General features: G+C 58.9%; 2 protein-coding genes across 3 annotated transcripts in view; one reads left to right on the top strand and one right to left on the bottom strand.

Annotated features, from left to right (window-relative positions):
• Nucleotides 1-1,790, top strand: part of DOK7 (docking protein 7) — a 34,004-nt gene extending 32,214 nt beyond the window's left edge. The window contains exons 9-10 of the mRNA XM_088836574.1: nucleotides 1,216-1,344; nucleotides 1,580-1,790. Coding sequence (XP_088692700.1) covers nucleotides 1,216-1,344; nucleotides 1,580-1,716 — 266 coding nt within the window. The 3' untranslated portion in view covers nucleotides 1,717-1,790. The remainder of the gene's footprint in view (nucleotides 1-1,215; nucleotides 1,345-1,579) is intronic.
• Nucleotides 1,791-9,977: 8,187 nt separating this feature from the next.
• LRPAP1 (LDL receptor related protein associated protein 1) lies at nucleotides 9,978-20,296 on the bottom strand. 2 transcript variants are annotated; one of them, XM_055434902.2, is made up of 8 exons: nucleotides 20,030-20,296; nucleotides 16,201-16,345; nucleotides 14,563-14,687; nucleotides 13,511-13,631; nucleotides 13,066-13,227; nucleotides 12,258-12,340; nucleotides 11,503-11,679; nucleotides 9,978-10,473 (listed from the first exon to the last, which is right to left on the bottom strand). In XM_055434902.2, exons 1-8 carry the CDS (start codon nucleotides 20,243-20,245, stop codon nucleotides 10,411-10,413), a joined length of 1,092 nt encoding a protein of 363 aa, XP_055290877.1. In that variant the 5' UTR covers nucleotides 20,246-20,296; the 3' UTR covers nucleotides 9,978-10,410. The 2 variants fall into 2 exon arrangements, with proteins under 2 accessions (XP_055290877.1, XP_055290878.1); XM_055434903.2 differs by having other exon boundaries at nucleotides 13,066-13,224.
• Between the last annotated feature and the right edge of the window lie 1,189 nt (nucleotides 20,297-21,485).

Genomic DNA, 21,485 nt, shown 5'->3' with positions numbered 1-21,485 from the left:
TCGGCTTTCAGGAGCTGGGCCTCCTTCCCAGACTCCCCTCAGACATCCGTCTCAGCCCCCAAGGGCTCTCCTCGCTCCAGCCAGGCCTTTGCCCGCCCCCAACTTCATCCCTTGGCACATGCCCCCTTCTCCAGGCAGTCTGCCCAGATTTCCCCTGGGCCCCTTGGTCTGAGAGCTTCCCTGAGGCGCCTCTGCCTGTTATCTCGGGTTACATGGGCGAGGGTCTGCATCTTTCCTTCTGTGGGTCAGTGCCCACCCAAGCCTGGCCAGAGTGGGGTCCTGCCTTGCTGTATGCGTGTATTGGACGGGAGCTTGGAGCCAGCGTGAGTTCGGTGAGGCCAGGCTCTTCCTTGCTGCCCTGGGTGGGGGGTTGCAGAGGGCTGTGCCCAGTGCCACCCACCAAGGCTCTTCCTCTGCCCGCTGGGCCTCGGGGAGGAGGTCTCCTTCTCGAGGGTGATGGGGGGATGGGCTCCATGCTACAGACACAGTGCCTTTACAGAGAGCCCTGAACTCTGGGCCCTGCCTCAGAGCTGAGGTGTCTGGGGCTTGGACTCACTCCCATCCTCTGCCTGACGAGGGTGCTCATCCAGCTGCCCCGCAGAGCAGGGCCACCCCCTGACCTGGCCACGCCCCCAGTGGACGCCGCAGAAAACCAGGACCCCAAGCCCCACTTGGGGCCGACTGGGAGCAGTTTCTTTGATGGGGGAAGGGACTTGAAGTGCCCAGGGGCCATCCTGGAGGAGGTGTCACTGTGACTGAAAGTGTGGGTGGGCCTGTGCTCAGGGAGGCTTCACTGGCCCGGAGGGTCCCTGACACAGGAGGGGTGACCCAGGAACACAGCTGAGAGGGGGAGGGCTGGGGGTTGTCAGCAGGGCAAAGCGGTAGCCTGGGAGGGGACTGGGCACTGGGGAGCCCAGGAGGAAGTGGTGGGGAGAGATGCTGGACGGTTGGGTGGTCAGGGGCTGAAGACAGAAGTGTGGTCACTTGGGCCCAGCGGGGCCATTGGGGTCACCCCTGAGCAGCCCGCTGTGTGTCGGGGGGCAGAGAGGCACGTGGGTGGGGTGGGCAAAGGTGGTTGGGAAGATGGGGGCGGGAGTCGGGGAGGCCCTGGAGAGGTGGAGGTGAGGTGCCAGAGGGGTGGGTGGCGGTGGGGAGCTCTTTTCTGGACTGTCTAGGGGGTCGCTGCCTGGGGACTGACGGCCGCTGTCCCTGCAGGAGTGCCGGGTCCCAGGAAGCCGCGTGGGGAGGCACCCACCTACGTGAACGTGCCCGCCAGCCCCTGCCCTGCCAAGCGCCTGCATTACCTGGGCTTGCAGCTGCCAGAGGCAGGCACGGGCGTCCGAGGTGGGTGCACAGGTGAGGGGCTGACCCCTGGGGGTCCAGGTCCGAGGGGCCAGGGGCTCTGGGGGGCCGGTGATTCGGGGCTCCGGGGTTCAGGAGGCCCGGGGGTCCCGGGGTTCTGGGGGTCCGGGGTTCGGGAGGCTGGGGGGCCGGGGGTCCAGGGGTCTGGGGCCTGGGGTCCAGGAGATTTGGGGTCCGGGGGGCTCGGCCTGACCGCACTCACCCCGCGTACTTGCAGGGGCCCGCGCCTCCCGCTACGCGCTGATTGACGTCGCGGCCACCGAGGCGGCGCACAGGGCGGGGGCCCAGCACGCGCAGGCCCGGGAGGAGCGGCTGCCCGCGCCCGAGCAGAGGCCGAAGGCGGCCCCGCGGTGAGGCGGCCAGACCACGGCGACGCGCCTGGACGGCGGAGGGGGCGGCCCCGCGCCATCGCGGCGGTCGGGCTCGGAACCGAGGGTGGGCGAGGCTCCCCGGCCCGGGGCGCGGGCGGCGGGTGGACGGACGGCCCCGGTTGCCCTTCTGACGCCTGCTCTGGCCCCCAGGCCCGCGGGAGGTGCCGCCTGGACAGGTACCGGGGGCGGCTCCAGTGGACCCGAGGCAGAGTCTGGTCAGCAGTTTCCGGCCCTGGGATGTGACCTGCCCGCAACCTTCCCTGGAGGTGGCAGCCCAGCGATGAAGACCCTCGTCTCCAACCACACCGGGGGTGGGGGGCGTCCACCTGCAGGGCTCCGCCGTCCCCTCCCAGTCACCGCTGCCTGGCGCCCAGAGGACCTGGCCCTTGAGTCCCTCAGCGGACTGTCGGCCTCCTGGGACCCATTCAGTTAGTCCTGTAAACAGTTTAGATCTTTAAAATCACTTATGTTCCATTGTCCACAGGGCCAGTTATTTCCTGAGGGCTTGGGCTCGTGCTATATTCCTCTGGGGGCACAGGACGAACCCCTGGCCAGCGGGCAGGGGTTTCCCGTGGCCTTGGGGGTTGACGGGCGTGTGTCCATGACTCAGTGGGCAGGAGGGGTGGTCCTGGCTCCCCTGGCTGGTGGGGGTGGTCTGGGTGCTGGAAAGTTCCTGGAGTTGGTGGTGGGCTTTTTGTCCTCTTCGCTGGGCCGGACCCACCCACCCTGGTCTCAGAGATGTGATGGGGCTCTTCTGCCTGGTGGGGGCTCCAACCGCAGCCCCCACCCCCTGCAGACCTATGCCCACTGCCTGCCGCCGTGATCCTACCCAGGACCCAGCAAGCCTCGGTTAGTCTGACCATGGGAAGCCTGTGGGACACCCCAAACGTCCTCTGACTCTTGGGAGAGGGTCCCTCGGGTCGATGTGGCCAGGGTTGATGTAGCTCCCCTCCCCCACCAAGCCTGAGCCAGCCCCCAGTGAGATGCAAAGGTCCTGGGGCTGCTCCACACACAGGTCAGTCTCACAGACCATGGACAGGACTCCAAAGGAAGCAAGCTTCTGTCTTTGCACGTGGAGGCAAAGTGTGGCCAGAGCACCCCAGTCCGGGGCTTCTGCTGTGTCAGGGTCCCTCAGCTGGGGCTTTGGGGTCTGGGCAGGTCACACGCTGCAGCACGGGGACAGGCGGTCTGGGTCCCAGGCATTACCCGTGACCTCGGGTGGCTGGTGTCTGGGTTCTCCTGTTGTAGGAATAAGAGGAGCCCACCCTGTCTTCGCGAGGCTGACCCAGGAAGGGCCCCTGCGTCCCCTTGGCCCTCTGCCCCGTGGGTGGCCGGGCGTCTCCTGGGCAGCGCCTGCCTGGAGGCACCTGGCCATGGGAACCTAAGCAGTTCCCTGTGGGGGTCTTCCAGGCCTGGCCAAGGGCACCTCAGAGGGGAAGTTGAGCCAGGAATCAGAATACCAGGGGCAGGGTTTTGTCCTGACACGTGACGGCTGCCCTCTGGCCAACGAGGCTCTGGGGTGCGGGGGCTAAGCCGCACGGAGCCAAGTAGGGACCAGACAAACGCCTGCCCTTCCTGCAGAGCTGTGAAGGGTGGCTGATGGTGGCTGAGTCCATTGGGGTCACCTCGGCAAAACTGTTGCGGCCACTAGGGTTGAGGCACGTGGGCCACCGTGTGGTCGTGAAAGGTCTTGGAAACCCTGGACCCGAATGAAGCCTGAGAAGGGCTCCTCGCCTTTGCTGAGAGAGGAGCGCCTGGCCTGGCCCTCAGGGAGACCGTGCAGGGTGCTGGACACAGACCCGGTGGAGGGGTGCCCTGGAGCCCGGGGGCTTCCCGTGCCGGGTAGGGTTTAGCATCCTAATTCTGGAATATCAGTGTCAGACCGGAAGCCTTATTTATCTTTTTTATTGAGGTATAATTGACAGATCAGTTTTAGGTGTAGAGCATCATGATTCTGTATTTGTATATATTGTGAGATGACCACCACAGTAAGTCTAGTTAACATCCATCACCTTACAGAGTTACCGGATTTTTTTTTTTCTTGTGATGAGAACTCGAAGACAGACTTTCCACTAGCCGTCATACACAACACAGCATCGTTAACTAGAGTCACCGTGTTATACATTGCACCCCATGACCTGGTTTGTAACTGGGAGTTTGTGCTTTTTGACTCCCTTTGCAGCGTCCACTGCTGGACCTCCACCTCTGGCAACCATGTTCATCTGTTCTACCCGTTCAATTTTTTTTTTTTAAGATTGAACATATATGTGAGATCATATATTTGGCTTTCTCTCTGTCCTAATGCCCTCTTAGGTAATCCAAGTTGTCACAAATGGCAGGGTTTCATTTTTTAATGGCGGAATAATATTCCATTTAGGAATAAGCTTCCCTGGTGGCTCAGCTGGTAAAGAATCCGCCTGCAATGCACGAGACCTGGGTTTGATCTCTGGGTTGGGAAGATCCCCTGGAGAAGGGAAAGGCTACCCACTCCAGTATTCTGGCCTGGAGAATCCCGTGGACTGTACAGTTGCGGAGTCGGACATGACTGAGCGACTTTCACTCTGGAGGCTGCACCCATTTACAGCAGTGCCCAAGGGTCCTCTTTCCACATCCTTGCCGACCTTCGGTATCTGTTCTTTTATATCACTTTATTTTTAAATTTTTGGCGGTGCTGGGTCTTCATTGCTGCAGGGACTTCTCTTGGAGGGGCTACCCTCTACTTGTAGTGCCTGGGCTCCTCACTGCAGAGGCTTCCCGGTGCTTAGCGTGCCTCCCAGGAGCGCGGGCCTCTGTAGTCGCAGCTGGGGGCTCAGGAGTTGGGGCTGTCGGGCTCGGTTGCTCCGTGGCACATGGGATCTTCCTAGACCAGGGATGGAAGCCGTCTGAGCTACCGGGGAAACCCTGTCTGCCGTCTTTTTAGTAGTAGTGTGTGCCAGGTGATGTCTCACTGTGGTCGTGATTTGCATTTCCCTAACGCTTAGTGAATGGGTGAATTTAACTCAGATGACCATTATATCTACTACTGTGGGCAGGAATCCCTTAGAAGAAATGGAGTAGCCATCATGGTCAACAAAAGAGTCCAAAATGCAGTACTTGGATGCAATCTTAAAAACGACAGAATGATTTCTGTTCGTTTCCAAGGCAAACCATTCAATATTATCGTAATCCAAGTCTATGCCCCAACGAGTAATGCTGAAGAAGCCGAAGTTGAACAGTTCTATGAAGACCTACAAGACCTTTTAGAACTAACACCCAAAAAAGATGTCCTTTTCATTATAGGGGACTGGAATGCAAAAGTAGGAAGTCAAGAAACACCTGGAGTAACAGGCAAATTTGGCCTTGGAGCACGGAATGAAGCAGGGCAAAGGCTAATAGAGTTTTGTCAAGAGAACGCACTGGTCATAGCAAACACCCTCTTCCAACAACACAAGAGAAGACTCTACACATGGACATCCGCAGAAGGTCAACACCGAAATCAGATTGATTATATTCTTTGCAGCCAAAGATGGAGAAGCTGTATACAGTTAGCAAAAACAAGACCAGGAGCTGACTGTGGCTCAGATCATGAACACCTTATTGCCAAATTCAGACTTACATTGAAGAAAGTAGGGAAAACCACTAGACCATTCAGATATGACCTCAATCAAATCCCTTATGATTATACAGTGAAAGTGAGAAATACATTTAAGGGACTAGATCTGATTGATAGAGTGCCTGATGAACTCTGGACAGAAGTTCATGACATTGTACAGGAGACAGGGACCAAGACCATCCCCATGGAAAAGAAATGCAAAAAAGCAAAATGGCTGTCTGAGGAGGCCTTACAAATAGCTGTGAAAAGAAGAGAAGCGAAAGGCAAAGGAGAAAAGGAAAGATATAAGCAAGCATCTGAATGCAGAGTTCCAAAGAATAGCAAGGAGAGATAAGAAAGCCTTCCTCAGCAATCAATGCAAAGAAATAGAGGAAAACAACAGAATAGGAAAAACAAGAGACCTCTTCAAGAAAATTAGAGATTCCAAGGGAGCATTTCATGCAAAGATGCGCTCGATAAAGGACAGAAATGGTATGGACCTAACAGAAGCAGAAGATATTAAGAAGAGGTGGCAAGAATACACAGGAGAACTGTACAAAAAAGATCTTCACGACGAAGATAATCACGATGGCGTGATCACTCACCTGGAGCCAGACATCTTGGAATGTGAAGTCAAGTGGGCATTAGGAAGCATCACTACGAACAAAGCTGAAAGATGATGCTGTGAAAGTGCTGCACTCAATATGCCAGCAAATGTGGAAAACTCAGCAGTGGCCACAGGACTGGAAAAGGTTAGTCTGCATTCCAATCCCAAAGAAAGGCAATGCCAAAGAATGCTTAAACTACCGCACAATTGCACTCATCTCACACGCTAGTAAAGTCATGCTCAAAATTCTCCAAGCCAGGCTTCAGCAATATGTGAATCGTGAACTTCCAGATGTTCAAGCAAGTTTTAGAAAAGGCAGAGGCACCAGAGATCAAATTGCCAACATCCGCTGGATCATGGAGAAAGCAAGAGAGTTCCAGAAAAACATCTATTTCTGCTTCATTGACTATGCCAAAACCTTTGACTGTGTGGATCACAATAAACTGTGGAAAATTCTGAAAGAGATGGGAATCCCAGGCAACCTGACCTGCCTCTTGAGAAACCTGTATGCAGGTCAGGAAGCAACAGTTAGAACTGGACATGGACCAACAGACTGGTTCCAAATAGGAAAAGGAGTACGTCAAGGTTGTATATTGTCACCCTGCTTATTTAACTTATATGCAGAGTACATCATGAGGAACGCTGGGCTGGAAGAAGCACAAGCTGGAATCAAGATTGCCCGGAGAAATATCAGTAACCTCAGATATGTAGATGACACTACCCTTATGGCAGAAAGTGAAGAGGAACTCAAAAGTCTCTTGATGAAAGTGAAAGAGGAGAGTGAAAATGTTGGCTTGAAGCTCAACATTCAGAAAACAAAGATCATGGCATCTGGTCCCATCACTTCATGGCAAATAGATGGGGAAACAGTGGAAGCAGTGTCAGACTTTATTTTTTTGGGCTCCAAAATCACTGCAGATGCTGACTGCAGCCATGAAATTAAAAGATGCTTACTCCCTGGAAGGAAAGTTATGACCAACCTAGATAGCATATTAAAAAGCAGAGACATTACTTTGCCAACCAAGGTCCGTCTGGTCAAGGCTATGGTTTTTTCTGTGGTCATGTATGGATGTGAGAGTTGGACTGTGAAGAAAGCTGATCGCCGAAGAATTGATGCTTTTGAACTGTGGTGTTGGAGAAGACTCTTGAGAGTCCCTTGGACTGCAAGGAGATCCAACCAGTGCATTCTAAAGGAGATCAATCCTGGGTGTTCATTGGAAGGACTGATGCTAAAGCTGAAACTCCAATACTTTGGCCACCTCATGCGACAAGTTGACTCACTGGAAAAGACTCTGATGCTGGGAAAGGTTTGGGGTGGGAGGAGAAGGGGACGACAGAGAATGAGATGTCTGGATGGCATCACCGACTCTGTAGACATGAGTTTGAGTGAATTCCGGGAGTTGGTGATGGACAGGGAGGACTGGCGTGGTGTGATTCATGGGGTTGCAAGGAGTCAGACACGACTGAGCGACTGAACTGAACTGAACTGAATGGTTAGTGATGTTGAGCATCTTTGCTGTGGCTTTGTTTCTACTGCTGAGTAATATGAGTTCATACATTTTGGATATTAACCTCTGAGTTTGCTGAAACTCATGTCCATCGAGTCAGTGACGCCATCCAAACATCCCACCCTCTGTCGTCCCCTGCTCCTCCTGCCTTCACTGTTTCCCAGCATCAGGGTATTTTCCAATGAGTCAGTTCTTCGCATGAGGTGGGCAAAGTATCGAGCTTCAGCTTCAGCATCAGTCCTTCCAATGAACATTCAGGACTGATTTCCTTTAGGATGGACTGGTTGGCTCTCCTTGCAGTCCGAGGCACTCTCAAGTCTTCTCTAGCACCACAGTTCGAAAGCATTCATTCCTCAGTGCTCAGCCTTCTTTATGGTCCAACTCTCACATGACTACTGGAACAACCATAGCCTTGACTATATGCACCTTTGTCAGCAAAGGTTTTTAATATGCTGGTTGGTCATAGCTTTCCTTCCAGGGGGAAGGAGCAAGCGTCTTCTAATTTCATGGCTGCAGTCACCATCTGCAGTGATTTTGGAGCCCAAGAAAAGAAAGTCTGTCACTGTTTCCGCATCTATTTTCCATGAAGTGATGGGACTGGATGCCATGATCTTAGTTTTCTGAATGTTCAGCTTTAAGCCAGCTTTTTCACTCTCCTCTTTCACTTTCATCAAAAGGTTCTTTAGTTCCTCTTCACTTTCTGCTGTAAGGGTGGTGTCACCTGCATATCTGAGGTTATTGATATTTCTCCCAGCAATCTTGATTCCAGCTTGTGCTTCCTCCAGCCCAGCGTTCCTCATGATGTACTCTGCATAGAAGTTAGATAAGCAGGTGACAATATACAGCCTTGTCATACTCTTTTTCCAATTATGAACCAGTCTGTTGTTCCACGTGTGGTTCTAACTCTCCATCGACAGGGACCTGGTTAAGGCACCTGAGAAAAGCCCAAGGGAGGCAAGTAAGGAGCGGGGGGTGGGGGTGGGGGTGGGCCCAGCCTGGCAGCCTTCTGTGGGCTCACACGTGAGAACCCTTGGCCAGGGCCCAGGAGGAGATCACGCAGCTCGTCTCTGGGGAGGAGCTCGCGAGGTGGGGGTAGGGAGGAGGAAGTGTCACTGAGACGCAGGCCCACTGTAACAGAAAACCTTGCGGGGGACGGGGCTTAAACCTTTCCTTCCGGTTCTGGAGGCTGGAAGGTGAGGTCACGCTGGGGGAGGCTGGTGGTCTGGTGGGGCCAGCTTCCTCTTCCTCACCGTGTTCTCATGTTGGAGGAGACGAGGGCGCTCCCTGGGGTCTCTCCTGTAAAGGCACTGACGCCCTTCACGAGGACCCCACCTCGTGACCTGATCACCTCCCCAAGGCCCTGCCTCTGGGTACCATCACTTGGGGGTTAGGTTCCAACCTGGTTTTGGGGACACCCTAAGTGGCTCGCTTTAGGAAAGAGGAGTGCTGGGGGGCCCTGGGGCCCTGCATTGGTGAGCTGGTGCGGGTCCCCAGCACTCGTGGGGAGCCCACTGAGCTGCAGGCATGTTCCTTACCCCGTGTTAACACCATTTGCCCCGAATGATCATTGAGAAGCCACAGCTGCACAGGGCAGCCGCTGCCTCTGACCAGGGCCTTCGCCTCACCCATGTCCTCCAGGGCAACGGCAGACCGGTGAGGGCCCACCACTCCTCCAGCACGTCTGAGCCAGGAGTAGCCTCCAGGCTGTCGGCTCCTGTGACAGTAAACTGAGTCCCCTGTTAGCGTCCATGTCCTGGGCGGACCTTGCACCATCCCCCACTGAGTCCACGAGGGCCAGGATGTTCCTGCAAACGGGGTCTCAGTCCGAGTGTGTGGCTGGGGACTCTGATGCCCCCAAGCCCCTGAGCACCCTGGACGCCTGGGGTCCACCCTGGAAGGCACCAGGTCCTCCCTTGCCCTCAGACGGCTGTCTCGGTGCAGCGGCCCCAGCCCTGCCCGTGGCCTGGTCGTGGCTGGGAGGGCTAGGGCAGTGGGCACGGTCGGGGGCAGACATGACGTGAGGGCCTGGGTGGGTCTCTGGGACTGGACAGGCACCGAGCCCAGCGACCTGGGGGGGACCTCCTGCCACAGGGCCCCTCCCTGCTCTTTCCGGCGCCACAACGGTCCAGGCCGGCTGCCCTGGCCTTCCAAGACCAGCTAACAGGGCGTCTGCCCCTGGGGCGCCAGTGATGACCGTTGAGATGTGGCCGAGAGTGGGACACGGCACCCAGCAGAGCGTTCTGGGGCCCACGGGCCCTGTGGATCTGGCCCTGCCTCAGGCCCTCAGCCGAGGGGCCAGGGAACAGTCTGGAGCGCTTGGTGAGTCCTGCAGGCTGTCGGGCTCCCCCGCAACCCTGACCCACAGGGGCAGGACCTCATGTCAGAGGCCAGGGTGCTGCCTGCTCCGCCCCAGGAGTTGAGCACCAAGCCAGGGAGGCCCAGCGAAGCCCACTAGCCCTCCCGTATCTCCCACAGCAGAGACTGGGGGTGTGGGGACAGGGTGGGAGAGGGGCCTGGAGTCCCCAGGCCCAGCAGACACAGCGAAGCGGGGCCAGTGATAGCTCAGTGACCGCGAGGTTTAATTAAATACTGTCAAGTTTTTGTAAGGACTTCTGTACACAGCATTTCCAGTGGCAGATTCATAGGATTTCAATGCAAGCTGTGACCTTGTAGCACAGTGGGCCACCACTCCACGGGCAGCTGGGAATCGCATTCCTGACACGGGGTGGCGGGGTGGGGGGGCAGCTGGCTGTCAGGCCGGGGGCACGGGCTCATGGAGCTCCTCCTCCCGGCCCCGGGGCACTGTGGCAGTCCATCTGCTCTTCCGGCTATGGCCCCTCCCCACCGGTCCACTCCACGCCTTCCCTGAGGTTCTGCTGGCGGACGGGCGACCCCCAAGGGCCCAGGCCCCTCTTCGGGAACCGCAGGTTGCTGGCGCCTCCTCCGTGCGGCTGGCCGGGCTGCGCTGTGGCCTCAGAGCTCGCTGTGGCCTCAGAGCTCGTTGTGGCGGGCCCTGGAGATGCGGCTGGACAGATCCTGCATGTGCTTCTTCACCTGCAGAACAGCACGGGCTGGTCACACGGGGCATCTGCGCACGACCCGAGACTCAGCCTACAGCTGCGGAGTCGGAGCTCGGCGGTCCGCTTTCCAAGTGCCTTCCCCCCCAGCCCCCATCTATAACTCATCAGATAAACTATCGGAGCAGCTCATTAACCAGAAACAGCCTCCAGGGAACACCGTGAGCCGCCTCTCTCTCCACCCCAGCATCCTCACTTCTTGTTTTCTTGATGAGACTGGCTAAAGGTTATCAATTGTGTTTGAAAGTGAAAGCGAAGTCCCTCAGTCGTGTCTGACTCTCTGCAACCCCATGGACTGTAGCCCAGCAGGCTCCTCCATCCATGGAATTCTCCAGGCAAGAGTACTGGAGTGGGTTGCCATTTCCTTCTCTGGGGATCTTCCTGGCCCAGGGACTGAACCCGGGTCTCCTGCACTATGGGCACACGTTTTACCATCTGAGCCACCAGGGAGTTCTGTTTATCTTTTCTAAAAAGCCAGCTCTTCATTGACCTTCCCTAACTTTTTTAGTCTTTTCCCCTCATTTGTTTCTGCTCTGTGTCCCTGTCACTCTGCTGGCTGTGTTTGTCTGTTCTTTCTTTGGTTCAACTGTAAGGTCAGGTTGCTTGTTCCGCCCCCCGAGGTGGGCTTGTGTGGCTACAAACCGCCCTCCTGGAACTGCTTCTGCGGCGTCCCCAGGTTTGGGGTTTGGGAAGGTCTTTAGTCTCCAGGTCATTTCTGATTCCGTCCAACATTTCTTCAGTGACTTAGTAGCCTACCGTGTAGACTCTGTGTATTACGGTTTTTGTAATCTTTTTTTCCTGTAGTTTAACCTGAGTTTCAAGCTACGTGGTTTCAGGGTGCAGCAAAAACCCATAAAAACACATGACGACAGGCAGCAAGTGAAGACCCAGGCCGTCCCCAGCTCTGCCCTCATCACAGCAGCGCGGGCCTCCATGGCCTCCTGGGGCCCGGCTCTGCCCTGCTCCCCGGGCACAAAGAGCCCATTGGGGGGAGCCGCACGCCCACCTTGTAGCCCAGCTCCTTGGTCTTCTCCTCCAGCATGGCATACCGCTCCTTGTTTCGGGCGACGTGCTCCTGGTCCCCAAAGCTCTCCACGTGCTTCAGCTTCTGGTGAGAAATTTCTAGCTGCTTCTGGTAATGGTTGTGCTTTTCAATTTTAACTTCGAAGTGCTTGAGCTCCTCCTGGGATGAGATTGAAACAACTGAACCTCCCCTGACACGCCCCCACTGCCTCCAGGCCCGCGACAGACGCCTTTCGCACACACGTCCACCACCTTCAGCTCCATAAGCCCCCGGAGAACAGCGCCTACCCTGCCCCGCGTTCCCGTCCAGGGAAATAGCAGCCTCACAGTCCTGGGGCCTGTGCCCTTCCCTGACCCGACCTGTGGCGGCTCTGCCACAACAGGACCACGTGGAGGAAAGTGACCCCAAGACCCTCCCTCCCTCTGGGCCCAGCACGGGCCCTGCTGGGCCTCAATGGCACCTCCATAACCCTCTCAATCCACTCATCCTACCAGCCAGCTCCTCACACCCGGTGAGCCCCAAACTCAGCAGATGGCCTGGAGACGCAGTGTCCGTGCGCTGGAGGCTGGCTTTGTCCCACACGAGCCACCAACCAGGACTCGGGGCCGCGGGGGGCAACCAGAGACGGTGCTGTGCGCACTGGTCTGCTCGGACTGGAGAAGGGGGCCTTTCCCACATCATCAGCGCATTCACCAGGGAGACACTGCCACACCATGGGGCTGGGGTGCCACCCTTACCCGGAAGGACTCCAGCTCCTTCTCGGTGAAGTTGGCTGACTTGGCCATGTCCCAGAGGTCCAGCACCCGGGGCTCCATGAACTCTGCACAAGAGTGAAGATGGGCTGTGACCCCAGCCAGGGACGCCCGGGGGCATATATGCCACCTGTGCAGGGCATGTGCCAGCATCCTTGGGAAGGAGAGGGGGCACTCCTTGCACCTGCGCTCAGCTGGCAGATCCCAGGTCAGGCAGCCGCTCCCCAGGGCGCAAGAGCCGCTGCTTGAGTGAGCAGGGGGAGCACTCCAGGGTGGGGGGGGGTGCCTCTGACTTTGCAGGGTCCCCACACCCGCAGCTCTAGGCTGAGGCTTGGGCTGCTGCCTGTCCTTACAAGCTCCAGAACAAAAGAAACCAAACAGAGGGGACCCTTTAGCCAACGCTTGTCAGCCACCTCCCTCCAGCCCTGGAGGAAGCTGGGAGCGCATGGGCCACATGGCCGGCCCCCAGCCCCGCCGCTAACCCCTCCTGTCGCCCAGGGCTGAGGCACCGGGGCCAGCCTTGGCCCTACCCTTCCACATGGCCGGGCCCGTGGGGGTCCCTGCTGCCTGGAAACTCAGCGGGTCGGTACAGTGGGCCCGTGGCATGGTCCGGGCGCCCCACCACAGTGCGCTGAGCGAGCCCAGGGTGCCTGGGTTGGGCAGAGGAGCAGGGAGCCTGGCTCGTGGCCTCAAAGTGCCCCTGGGGCAAGAGCAGCGGCCGCCCTACAGTCAGCGCTCAGGAACGGAGGGTGGGGGATGATGGCTCAGGCATCACAGTCGGGCGGCGGCTCACCGGTCTCGGCACCGTAGCCCTGGTGGCTGACCCTGCGCAGCCGGTCGAAGCCCTGGCCGATGCTCCGCAGCCGGTCCTTCAGCTCCGCGTGCCTGCTCGCCAGCGCCTCCGCCTGCACACCGCTCAGGTCCACTGGCCCGATGACGTTCTCGTGGCTTTCTGCTGGAATCAGGCCGGGGGCCTGTGAGGGGCCGGCCGGGGGACGCTGTGCCCCACGCCCCTGCCCAGCTGACTCCAAGGTGGGCCCCGAGACCGCCACCCCTTGAGGGCCACCCCGAGACAACAGGAGAGGCGGCCTGGGTCACCGGAGAACCGGTCCGTCTGAGCACCCGATGGGGCCTGAGATGCTGGGGTTCCCGCTCGGACGCCGGGAGGCCTGAACCCCCCACCCCGCCCCACCGCCCTGTTCTGGAATGTCTGGGCCCAGGGCCACCCGCAGGAGCACCTTCGGCCCCGCCCAGGGCCTCCAGCAGCGCGTGGTACTCCTGAACCTTTTCCTTGTGATGCTGAAGCTCCCGCCACAGCTTGTCCAGTTCTTCGCTGGAGAACTTCCCGGAGGTCTTCGCCTGGAAGGGCAACGCCTCCGGTGAACGCCCCTGGGGGCCGCGCTCACCTGGGCCAACGGGACCCCGGCACAGGCCCGGTTCTCAGCCTTTACCCATCTTACCATGGGGCAGGGCAGGAGCCCAGACCCGACCGCCTCCAGGGAGGATGGTGGGGAGACCACCCAGTGAGCTGGGCATGGGGATGGACCCCACTAGGACCCTGGGCAGGGCGGGGGCCGGGGAGTCCTGGCCACTCCCCAGGGCATCACCCCACCTGCCCAGGGGTGGGGGTACAGGGTACAGACACACGAGGGAAGAACGGGTCCTGGGCTCAGCCCTGAGGAAGCCTCCTTCCCCTCTCCCCGCCCCACCTCATGACCAAGGATGGCAGGTTCCAGAGAGGAGCCAGCAAATAAGAGAGAAGCCTCCCACAGCCCCTGGCTGGCCGGCAACCCCACCCTGGCCGAGCTCGCAGAAACCGTCCACAGGATCCAATCGCAGATCACACACAGATGACCCCAAACACAGGTCTGACCCGCGTGGGCCCATTTATGTGCAGGTTATTTTCAAAAAAACACTGCACCGCTACACGATCGGCGGTTGGCTGACTCGGCAGACAGGGCTGACTCCCAGTTACATGCGGGCTCTCCCTGGGCAGGGAACGGCCAGCGCCCCCGCCGCCCACCCTGTTCACGGGTCAACAGTCCAGGCACCAAGCGAAGAGCTGCTTGGACACCCCGAGCCTGCATTTCCAACACAGGCTCACGAGCGTGCCTGGTGAGGCGCTAGGCTCGGGCCTCCGCGCACACATGCTCTGCGAGCCCCTGTTCGCAGCAGCGAGCGTTCCAGGCGGGGCAGACAGGCCCGCAGGGCCAGGAGGAGGGCGCGCGGGCTGAGACTGGCCGCCCTGGGCACGCCGCCGGGGCCGAGGCGTGCTCTTGGCAGAGGGTACCTTGTGCCACAACTTCTCCAGCCGGGGGTCCTCCAGGCTCTCGCGGTCGGAGTTGGGGTCGATGAAGTTGCTGCTCACAACCCGTGAGTCCTTCCTCCCGTCCAGACCGTACTTGGCCAGGATGACTAGGAGGGAGGAGGGCAGGGTCAGGGCGGTGGGCTGCACCCTCCTCCGCCTGCCCAGGACCTGGGGCTCCCCCCACCACCCCCATGCGGCTTCCGGCCGACCCTCCACCCCCTGCCCTGAGCGGAGAGCCTCGCACAGGCCTGGCACCTGTGGGGCCGCCTTCGGGACCGGCTGCACGGGTTCGCCAAACTAAATCCCGCTGTGGGATTCTGTCGAGGGGCAAGCTCCAGCTGGGGCAGAAGTGGACGGGGCCGCGTGGGCAGGGGCAGCCCCCCACAACCCACGTCTCCATCTGGAGATTTCTAGAGGTGGGTCTTGCTGTCAGCAACTTTCAGGGAGAAGTTACTAATAACAGAGCAGCCGTGGGGGACACTGGCTCAGCCCGCTGCTGGCTGGTCACTGCAGGCCAGCAACTGGCTGACGCTCCTCCACGGCTCCCAGGACGCAGTGCCCACCCACAGGCTCCGCACCACACAGGAGCCTACGTCTCTGCGCCGCAGTCTCCAACACAGCACGGGAGGGTGCCCGGGAGATCTCGAGGCAGCTCTCTCCGCAGCAGGGCTGGGCTGCTGGGTCCGCCCTGGAGGACGCCCCTCCTGGCGTCACCTCCACCCTCATCGACCCCCCTGCCCAGAGGGATGGGGCCCCTAGGCTGCAGACAAGACTCGCCCTCCAGGCTTCACCCTGGGCCTCCTGGGGTCCTGGGCTTCCTCTCCCCAGCACTCCAGCCCTGGCGTCCTCGTTCAAGCCAAGGCCACCTGGCCCCTGACCCCCAGCCCCTCCTCCGGGCCTGACCCCACAAGCGCCGGACGTGCGTGGTCCCCGAGGGGCCCTGCGGCCCCCCTGCACAGCCCCCGCACCCAGGCTGACCCTCCATGCCAGCTCCCCGAGACACCGGGCACGGGTGACCACCATCTGCAGGGCTCAGGGCAGACCTGGCCACCGCTGGGTCCTGGTCTGGATGCCACACTGTATGGACACCTGGGTGTGGCGTCTGCCTTATAAAGGGGCCGGGTTGGCGGGGGTGGGGGACCCAGCTCAGGCCCTGGCTCTACAGGCCGGCTGGGTCTCCTCCCAGGTCACCCACTGAGACCAGCATCACCACGACAAACAGGGCGGCCCTGCCTGGGCACGGCTGCAGACCGTGAGGGCTCTGCTCTTCCGAGGGGACCGGACCCCGGCAGCGCCCCACCTCCTCGTCCAGGTTGACTCGAGGCCGCCCCGGCCGTCTTCCTGGACCAAACAGACCAGGGGCTTTGGCCGCTGGGAGCTGGCTCGGCCGGACACCCTCGCCCTGGACCCCATCTCGCCGGCCAAGGCCCATCAAGGGCAGCCTGGCAGCTGTGCACGCCTGGAGCTGAGGGTCACCCTGCCGGGTCAGGCTCACAGGAGCAGTCCTGACTCTCGTCCTGCCCGCAGACCAAGTCAGAACAACAAGCTGGGGCCTGAGCCGGGGAAACTGCTGCCCTTGGCCAGAGGAGAGAGGGGGGAGGGGAGAGAGAAATGAGGTACCGCTGAGACTGCGGACCAGCTTCGCCTCTTCCTCCCCGTCCTCATCCAGGCCCTCAGCCTTCAGCTTCTTCCACTTGAATTCGTCCCGTTCTTGAATCTTCAGATCGGTGTGGAGGTCGGACAACTTCAAAGGAGGAAGATTCAGCTGCAGAAGGAAGAGAAGAGAGGATGCCTGACCACCAGCTGCGAGGTGACCAACGACAGCCCAGAAGAAACTGACCTCGGAGAGGAGACGCCAGAGACGGGAGGAGGAGCCGGGGTCCTGGACGCTCGAGGACCCGATCACGCTCCTGCACGAGAATGTCAAAGGGGCCTCTGTGCGCGGCGTGGAGCCCACTGGCCTTTAGGCCCCAGGCCCACCTTCCAGCCTCGGAGGACACCACGTGGTGTTGGCGGCCTGAGTGCGCAGGCCCTGGGGCGTCAGCAGCCTGAGCATGGGCGCTGGGCTTGCTCGAGAAACTTCCCTCTGCACATGCAGCTCGGATAAAAGATAGACCACAAGGACTGTAGACCATATTTATGGAAAACTTCCAGTTAAAAACAAAAAGCACAGCCACGGCTCCCCAGGGTCGTCGCCTGTGCTGGGGGCTGACTGACCGAGGGGCGCAGGGCCTCCCTGGATACGGGCTGCAGGGCTAAGAAGGGACCTCTGGCTCTTGACAGAGGCTGCTCTGTACTCAGCCCAAGGGAGCCTCCTCGCTTCTGGGCCAGAACCGGCACTCGAAGGCTGCGGTCAGGCCTGTTAAACGTGTAACTTTAAAAATCAAAGTGTTAGCACGCCTGGCAGACACCTGCACCCTCAACGGGCAGGTGGGCTGACACGGTGAGGACCCGGGGCTGTGGTGTGGGCCCCTGACCCCAGACGGCCTGCCTGTCCTGCAGGAAGGGGACCCTCACAAGGCGGGCTTGGCAGCACATGCGTGTACGTGCCGTGCCCGTGCGTGCACAGGAGCAGGAAGCCAGAGGGAGACTTCTCAGGGCTAGAACCTTCACTCGGGGCAGGAAGACGGTGTGGAAAGGAAACCAATGCTGCCAGGCAGGCTGAGGACTCATGGCAGAGTCCTGACCGCCTCCCTGGAGGTGCTCTCAGTCGGGCCCTCGTGAGCCCGGGGCCCTCCCCTCCGCTCCTGTCGGAGGCCCCGGGGTAAGAACCTGCCCAGAGGACACGGCTGCGTGTCCCTGGGTATTGGACCCTTTCCGCTGCTACTGGAAGCGGGGTGGACTTAATTTCCTTCTCAGAGAGTTGGGTGCTGGTGACATAAGTGTCAGCAAGGCCTGCGTGTCGCTTCTGTGCCCTGTAACTGTGGTGAGGTTGTTGATCAGATCTAGTGACTAGTGACTGCGCAGTGTTCAGGTTTTCTACAAATAAAAATCACGTCATCTGCAAACAGATCCTTTTACCTCTTCCTTTCTGATTTGGATGACTTTTCTTTCTTTTTTCTTGCCTGGCTGTTCTGCCTGCAGCTTCCACTCCTTGTTGAATAGAAGTAATAACCTAATTCTTAAACAAACAGGCAAAGGACTTGAATATAAATTTCTCCAACACCACACACGAATCGCCAACAGGGACATGAACAGACCCTCCAGACTGAAGATCATCAGGAGGAATGGAAACCCCACGAGGAGACACCACCTCACAGCGGTTATAGGACGGTCACTCTGGAGAATGGAAAGCAGCCCCTGCTGGGGGGATGAGGACAAAGGGAGCCCCCACGGGCGACTGGTGGGATGTGAACGGGCGCAGCCCCTGCGGGAGACAGCGCGGAGGTGCCTCAAAAATGGAGACTAGAGCCCCTGTGCGATCCAGCAATCCCACCGCTGGGTACTTATCCAGAGGACCTGAAACCAGAATCTCGAAGAAAGATCTGTGCTCCCAAGCCTCCTGCAGCAGCAGCCACAGCAGCCAACACGTGGGAACGACTACAACCAACATGTCCATCGAGATAAAAACAAAGAAAACGCAGGAGAGACAAACAGCGGGACGCGAGCCTCAAGACAGAAGGGGAACTGGCCCTTTGGGACGACATGGGCGAGCCTGGGGCACGTGGTGCTGCATGAGACAAGCCAGACATATCAGCAACACTCCTCCACAACAACGCTCGACACGAGGGGGGAAAGCAGACAAAACTCAGGAGAGGCGAGGAGACGACGGTCTGGTCAACGGGCGCAGAGTCAGCCGTGCGGCTCCAGTGAGTCCCGGAGACTCACTGCTCAGTGTGACCCCGGCAACCAGACTGTATGTTTTTGTTGTTTAGTCACTCAGTTGTGTACAACTCCTTGTGACCCCATGGACTGCAGCCCGCCAGGCTCCTCTGTCCATGGGATTCTCCGGGTAAGAATACTAGACTGGGTTGCCATGCCCTTCTCCGGGGGATCTTCCCAACTCAGGGATCGAACCTGGGTCTCCACCGAGCCACCTGGGAATCCCATTTAAACTGTTTATTTATTATTTAAAATGTGCTGGGGGGGGGCCGGCGATCTTAGGTTCTTACCAGAAATAATAACAAACAAGAGCTTGGGAGAATATTTGGGAGGTGGCAGGAGGCGTGAGGAGGCTGGCAGATGAAAAGTGGCATCTGGACAGACAAGACGGCGCTGACCAGCACGGCCCTGCAGGCAGGTTCACAGGCACACGAGCCCCTTCTTCCAGGAAGCCCTCCAGCCTCTCCAACCGAGTGCTCTCTCACCAGGCAGGCTGCACACACACACTGGCCCTGACAGCCAGGGACCCCAAGTGGAATCCTCAAGGGCACTGGCCTAGGAACAGCGCAGGGCCTGGAAGCTAAGGGCCTGGGGGCATCCACTGGGCCCTGACTGCCCCGCAGGTGGCTCTCTGTCACATTCCTCCCCCACCTTTCCTCCTCCTCAGTTTCTTTTCTTTTGCAAAACTTGGTCCTCACTTTGCAAACGTTTTACTCTCTTTCAAGGACCCAGGAATGCTTAAAACCGGAAGACTGGAGCCGATAAGACTCCATGAGAGATGAAGACAGAGGCTCAGAGGCTGGGGGAAGCTTGTAAATGTCCATTTCTCTAAAAACACCCCGCATGAGACAGCAGGGACTGTTATGTTAATGAGGAAGCGGGCCGGTGCAGGTCAATTTGCAAGCTGCCTCCAGGCGAGTGACCTTAGGGGCGTCCTGTGCCCTCTGGGCTTCGAGGGAGGTGGGATTCAATTCACTTGAGTCTTAAGTTTCAGGTGTTGCCCTCCCACCACTGAGTCGCTCAGTCACCTCCGGCTCTGTGCAAATTCTCCAGGCCAGAATACCCGGGTGGGCAGCCCGTTCCCCTCTCACCACATCCTCTCACCCGATTTAACAAGAACCTGTCTGCTTCCAGGACTTCTGCTATCCCTGACTTGTCCTCACGACCAGCATCACCTGTTTTCTTGTTTCTCCATATAGGGAAAGAGAATGTAGAAAAGGCAAACCACCCCCCGCAAGGCAGGAGACCCGGGCCTGCCCGCTGGGAGGGAATCTCAGCCTCAAACTGATGGGGCAGCCCCCCTGCTCAGGCCAAGGCCTCCGGTCTTCACCTGTTGTCACCAGGCCAGGGTCCCTGCTCCCTGATGAAAGGTAGAGGGAACGCAGGAAGAGGGACTCACACCTGTATATGCGGGCGGGTCTGAGGCTGTCAAAGGCTCGAGGCCCCGGCCAGCAGACCCCTGAAACTGAAGAGACCCCGGCCCGGGCTCTGCAGACTCCAGGATCAGAGGACGCGCCGCAGACCCCCCGAGACTGACAAGACCCGGGCCTGCGCTCCGCGGACCCCAGGATCAGAGGACGCCCCGGCCCGCGGAGCCCCGAGGTGGAGGGACCCGGCCGCCGCTCACCCGCTGGGCCTTCTCCCACAGCTGGTTCAGCTTCTCCATGCGGAACTCCGCCGCGGGCTCGCGCGTCGAGGGCGGCGCGGGCTCGTTCTTCTCCCGCGAGTACTTGCCGGCATGGCCCGCCGCGGCCCGCGGCCCGAGGAGCAGCAGCAGCAGCAGCAGCGGCGGCGGCGGCCGCCGGAGCGCGCGCAGCCGGGTCAGGACGCTCCGCGACGCCATCTTCCACCTCCAGTCGCGGATCCCAGGGAGCTGCGGGAAGGAAAAGGCCCCGCCCCGCCCACCGGGCTCGCCCCGCCCACAAGGCCCCGCCGCCCTGCCTCTGGGAGTTGTAGTTCTTCTCCGCGCGGCCGGCCCAAAAGGACGCAGCGCGCGGACTACAAGGCCCGGGGCGCCCTGCGCAGGCACGGCCCGGGGACGTTTCCTAGGCAACCGCACCACGGCCTGGCGTCTCCGGGCTCCTCCCGGGCTAAGTGTGGCTGCGTTCAGTTCAGTCGTGTCCGACTCTTTGCGACCCCACGGACTGCAGCACTCCGGGCCTCCCTGTCCATCACCAACTCCCGGAGCTTACTCAAACTCATGTCCATTTAGTCTGTGATGCCATCCAACCATCTCATCCCCTGTCGTCCCCTTCTCCTCCCACCTTCAATCTTTCCCAGCATAGCGGTCTTTTCCAATGAGTCAGTTCTTCGCATCAGGTGGCCAAAGTATTGGAGCTTGAACCTCAGCAACAGTCCTTCCAATGAATATTCAGGACTGATTTCCTTCAGGATGGACTGGTTGGATCTCCTTGCAGTCCAAGGGACTCTCGAGAGTCTTCTCCAACACCACAGTTCAAAGGCATCAATTCTTCAGTGCTCAGCTTTATTTATAGTCCAACTCTCTCATCCATACATGACTACTGGAAAAGCCATAGCTTTGACTAGACAGACCTTTGTTGGCAAAGTAATGTCTCTGCTTTTTAATATGCTTTCTGGGTTGGTCATAGCTTTTCTTCCAAGGAGCAAGCGTCTTTTAATTTCATGTCTGCAGTCACCATCTGCAGTGATTTTGGAGCCTAAGAAAATAAAGTCTCTCACTGTTTCCATTGTTTCCCAGCATCAGGGTCTTTTCAAATGCATCAGTTCTTCACATCAGGTGGACAAAGTATTGAAGTTTCAGCTTCAGTGCAACTAGGGTGGCCCTAGCTGGGACGGGAGACTGCCCGGGGGCTATAGGTGGTTCAAAGATCTGCTCTCACAGCCTGGATTGACCACCACAAGGGCGTTTTCCCCTCAGCTGCATGGAAAGAGGAAACAGTTCAAAACTTGGGACTGTGACTGACACCTTAGGGTGTTTCTGTGTCCCCTGCCTCAGTGTTGAGCCTTCCCTGTTGTTATGAACTCTGGAAGTTGACCTTGGCTGGCACCCCACCGTACAAGTCTCTGTCAGTAAGCCTAGATCCCCCCTCCCAAGCCCACTC

This window comes from Moschus berezovskii, chromosome 5 (assembly GCF_049115385.1).
Source record: "Moschus berezovskii isolate FMDL1 chromosome 5, NW_MosBer_1.0, whole genome shotgun sequence".
In the NCBI taxonomy this organism is placed as follows: domain Eukaryota; kingdom Metazoa; phylum Chordata; class Mammalia; order Artiodactyla; family Moschidae; genus Moschus; species Moschus berezovskii.
This window is presented reverse-complemented; position numbering and strand designations above follow the sequence as displayed.

Coding starts and splice junctions, on each gene's coding strand:
- LRPAP1 (XM_055434902.2), bottom strand. CDS start 20,245: ATGGCGTCGCGGAGCGTCCTGACCCGGCTGCGCGCGCTCCGGCGGCCG. Junction 12,341..13,065: donor GGGCTACGGTGCCGAGACCG/GTGAGCCGCCGC, acceptor ACTCTTGTGCAG/AGTTCATGGAGCCCCGGGTG. Junction 10,474..11,502: donor CCAAGGAGCTGGGCTACAAG/GTGGGCGTGCGG, acceptor GCTGTTCTGCAG/GTGAAGAAGCACATGCAGGA.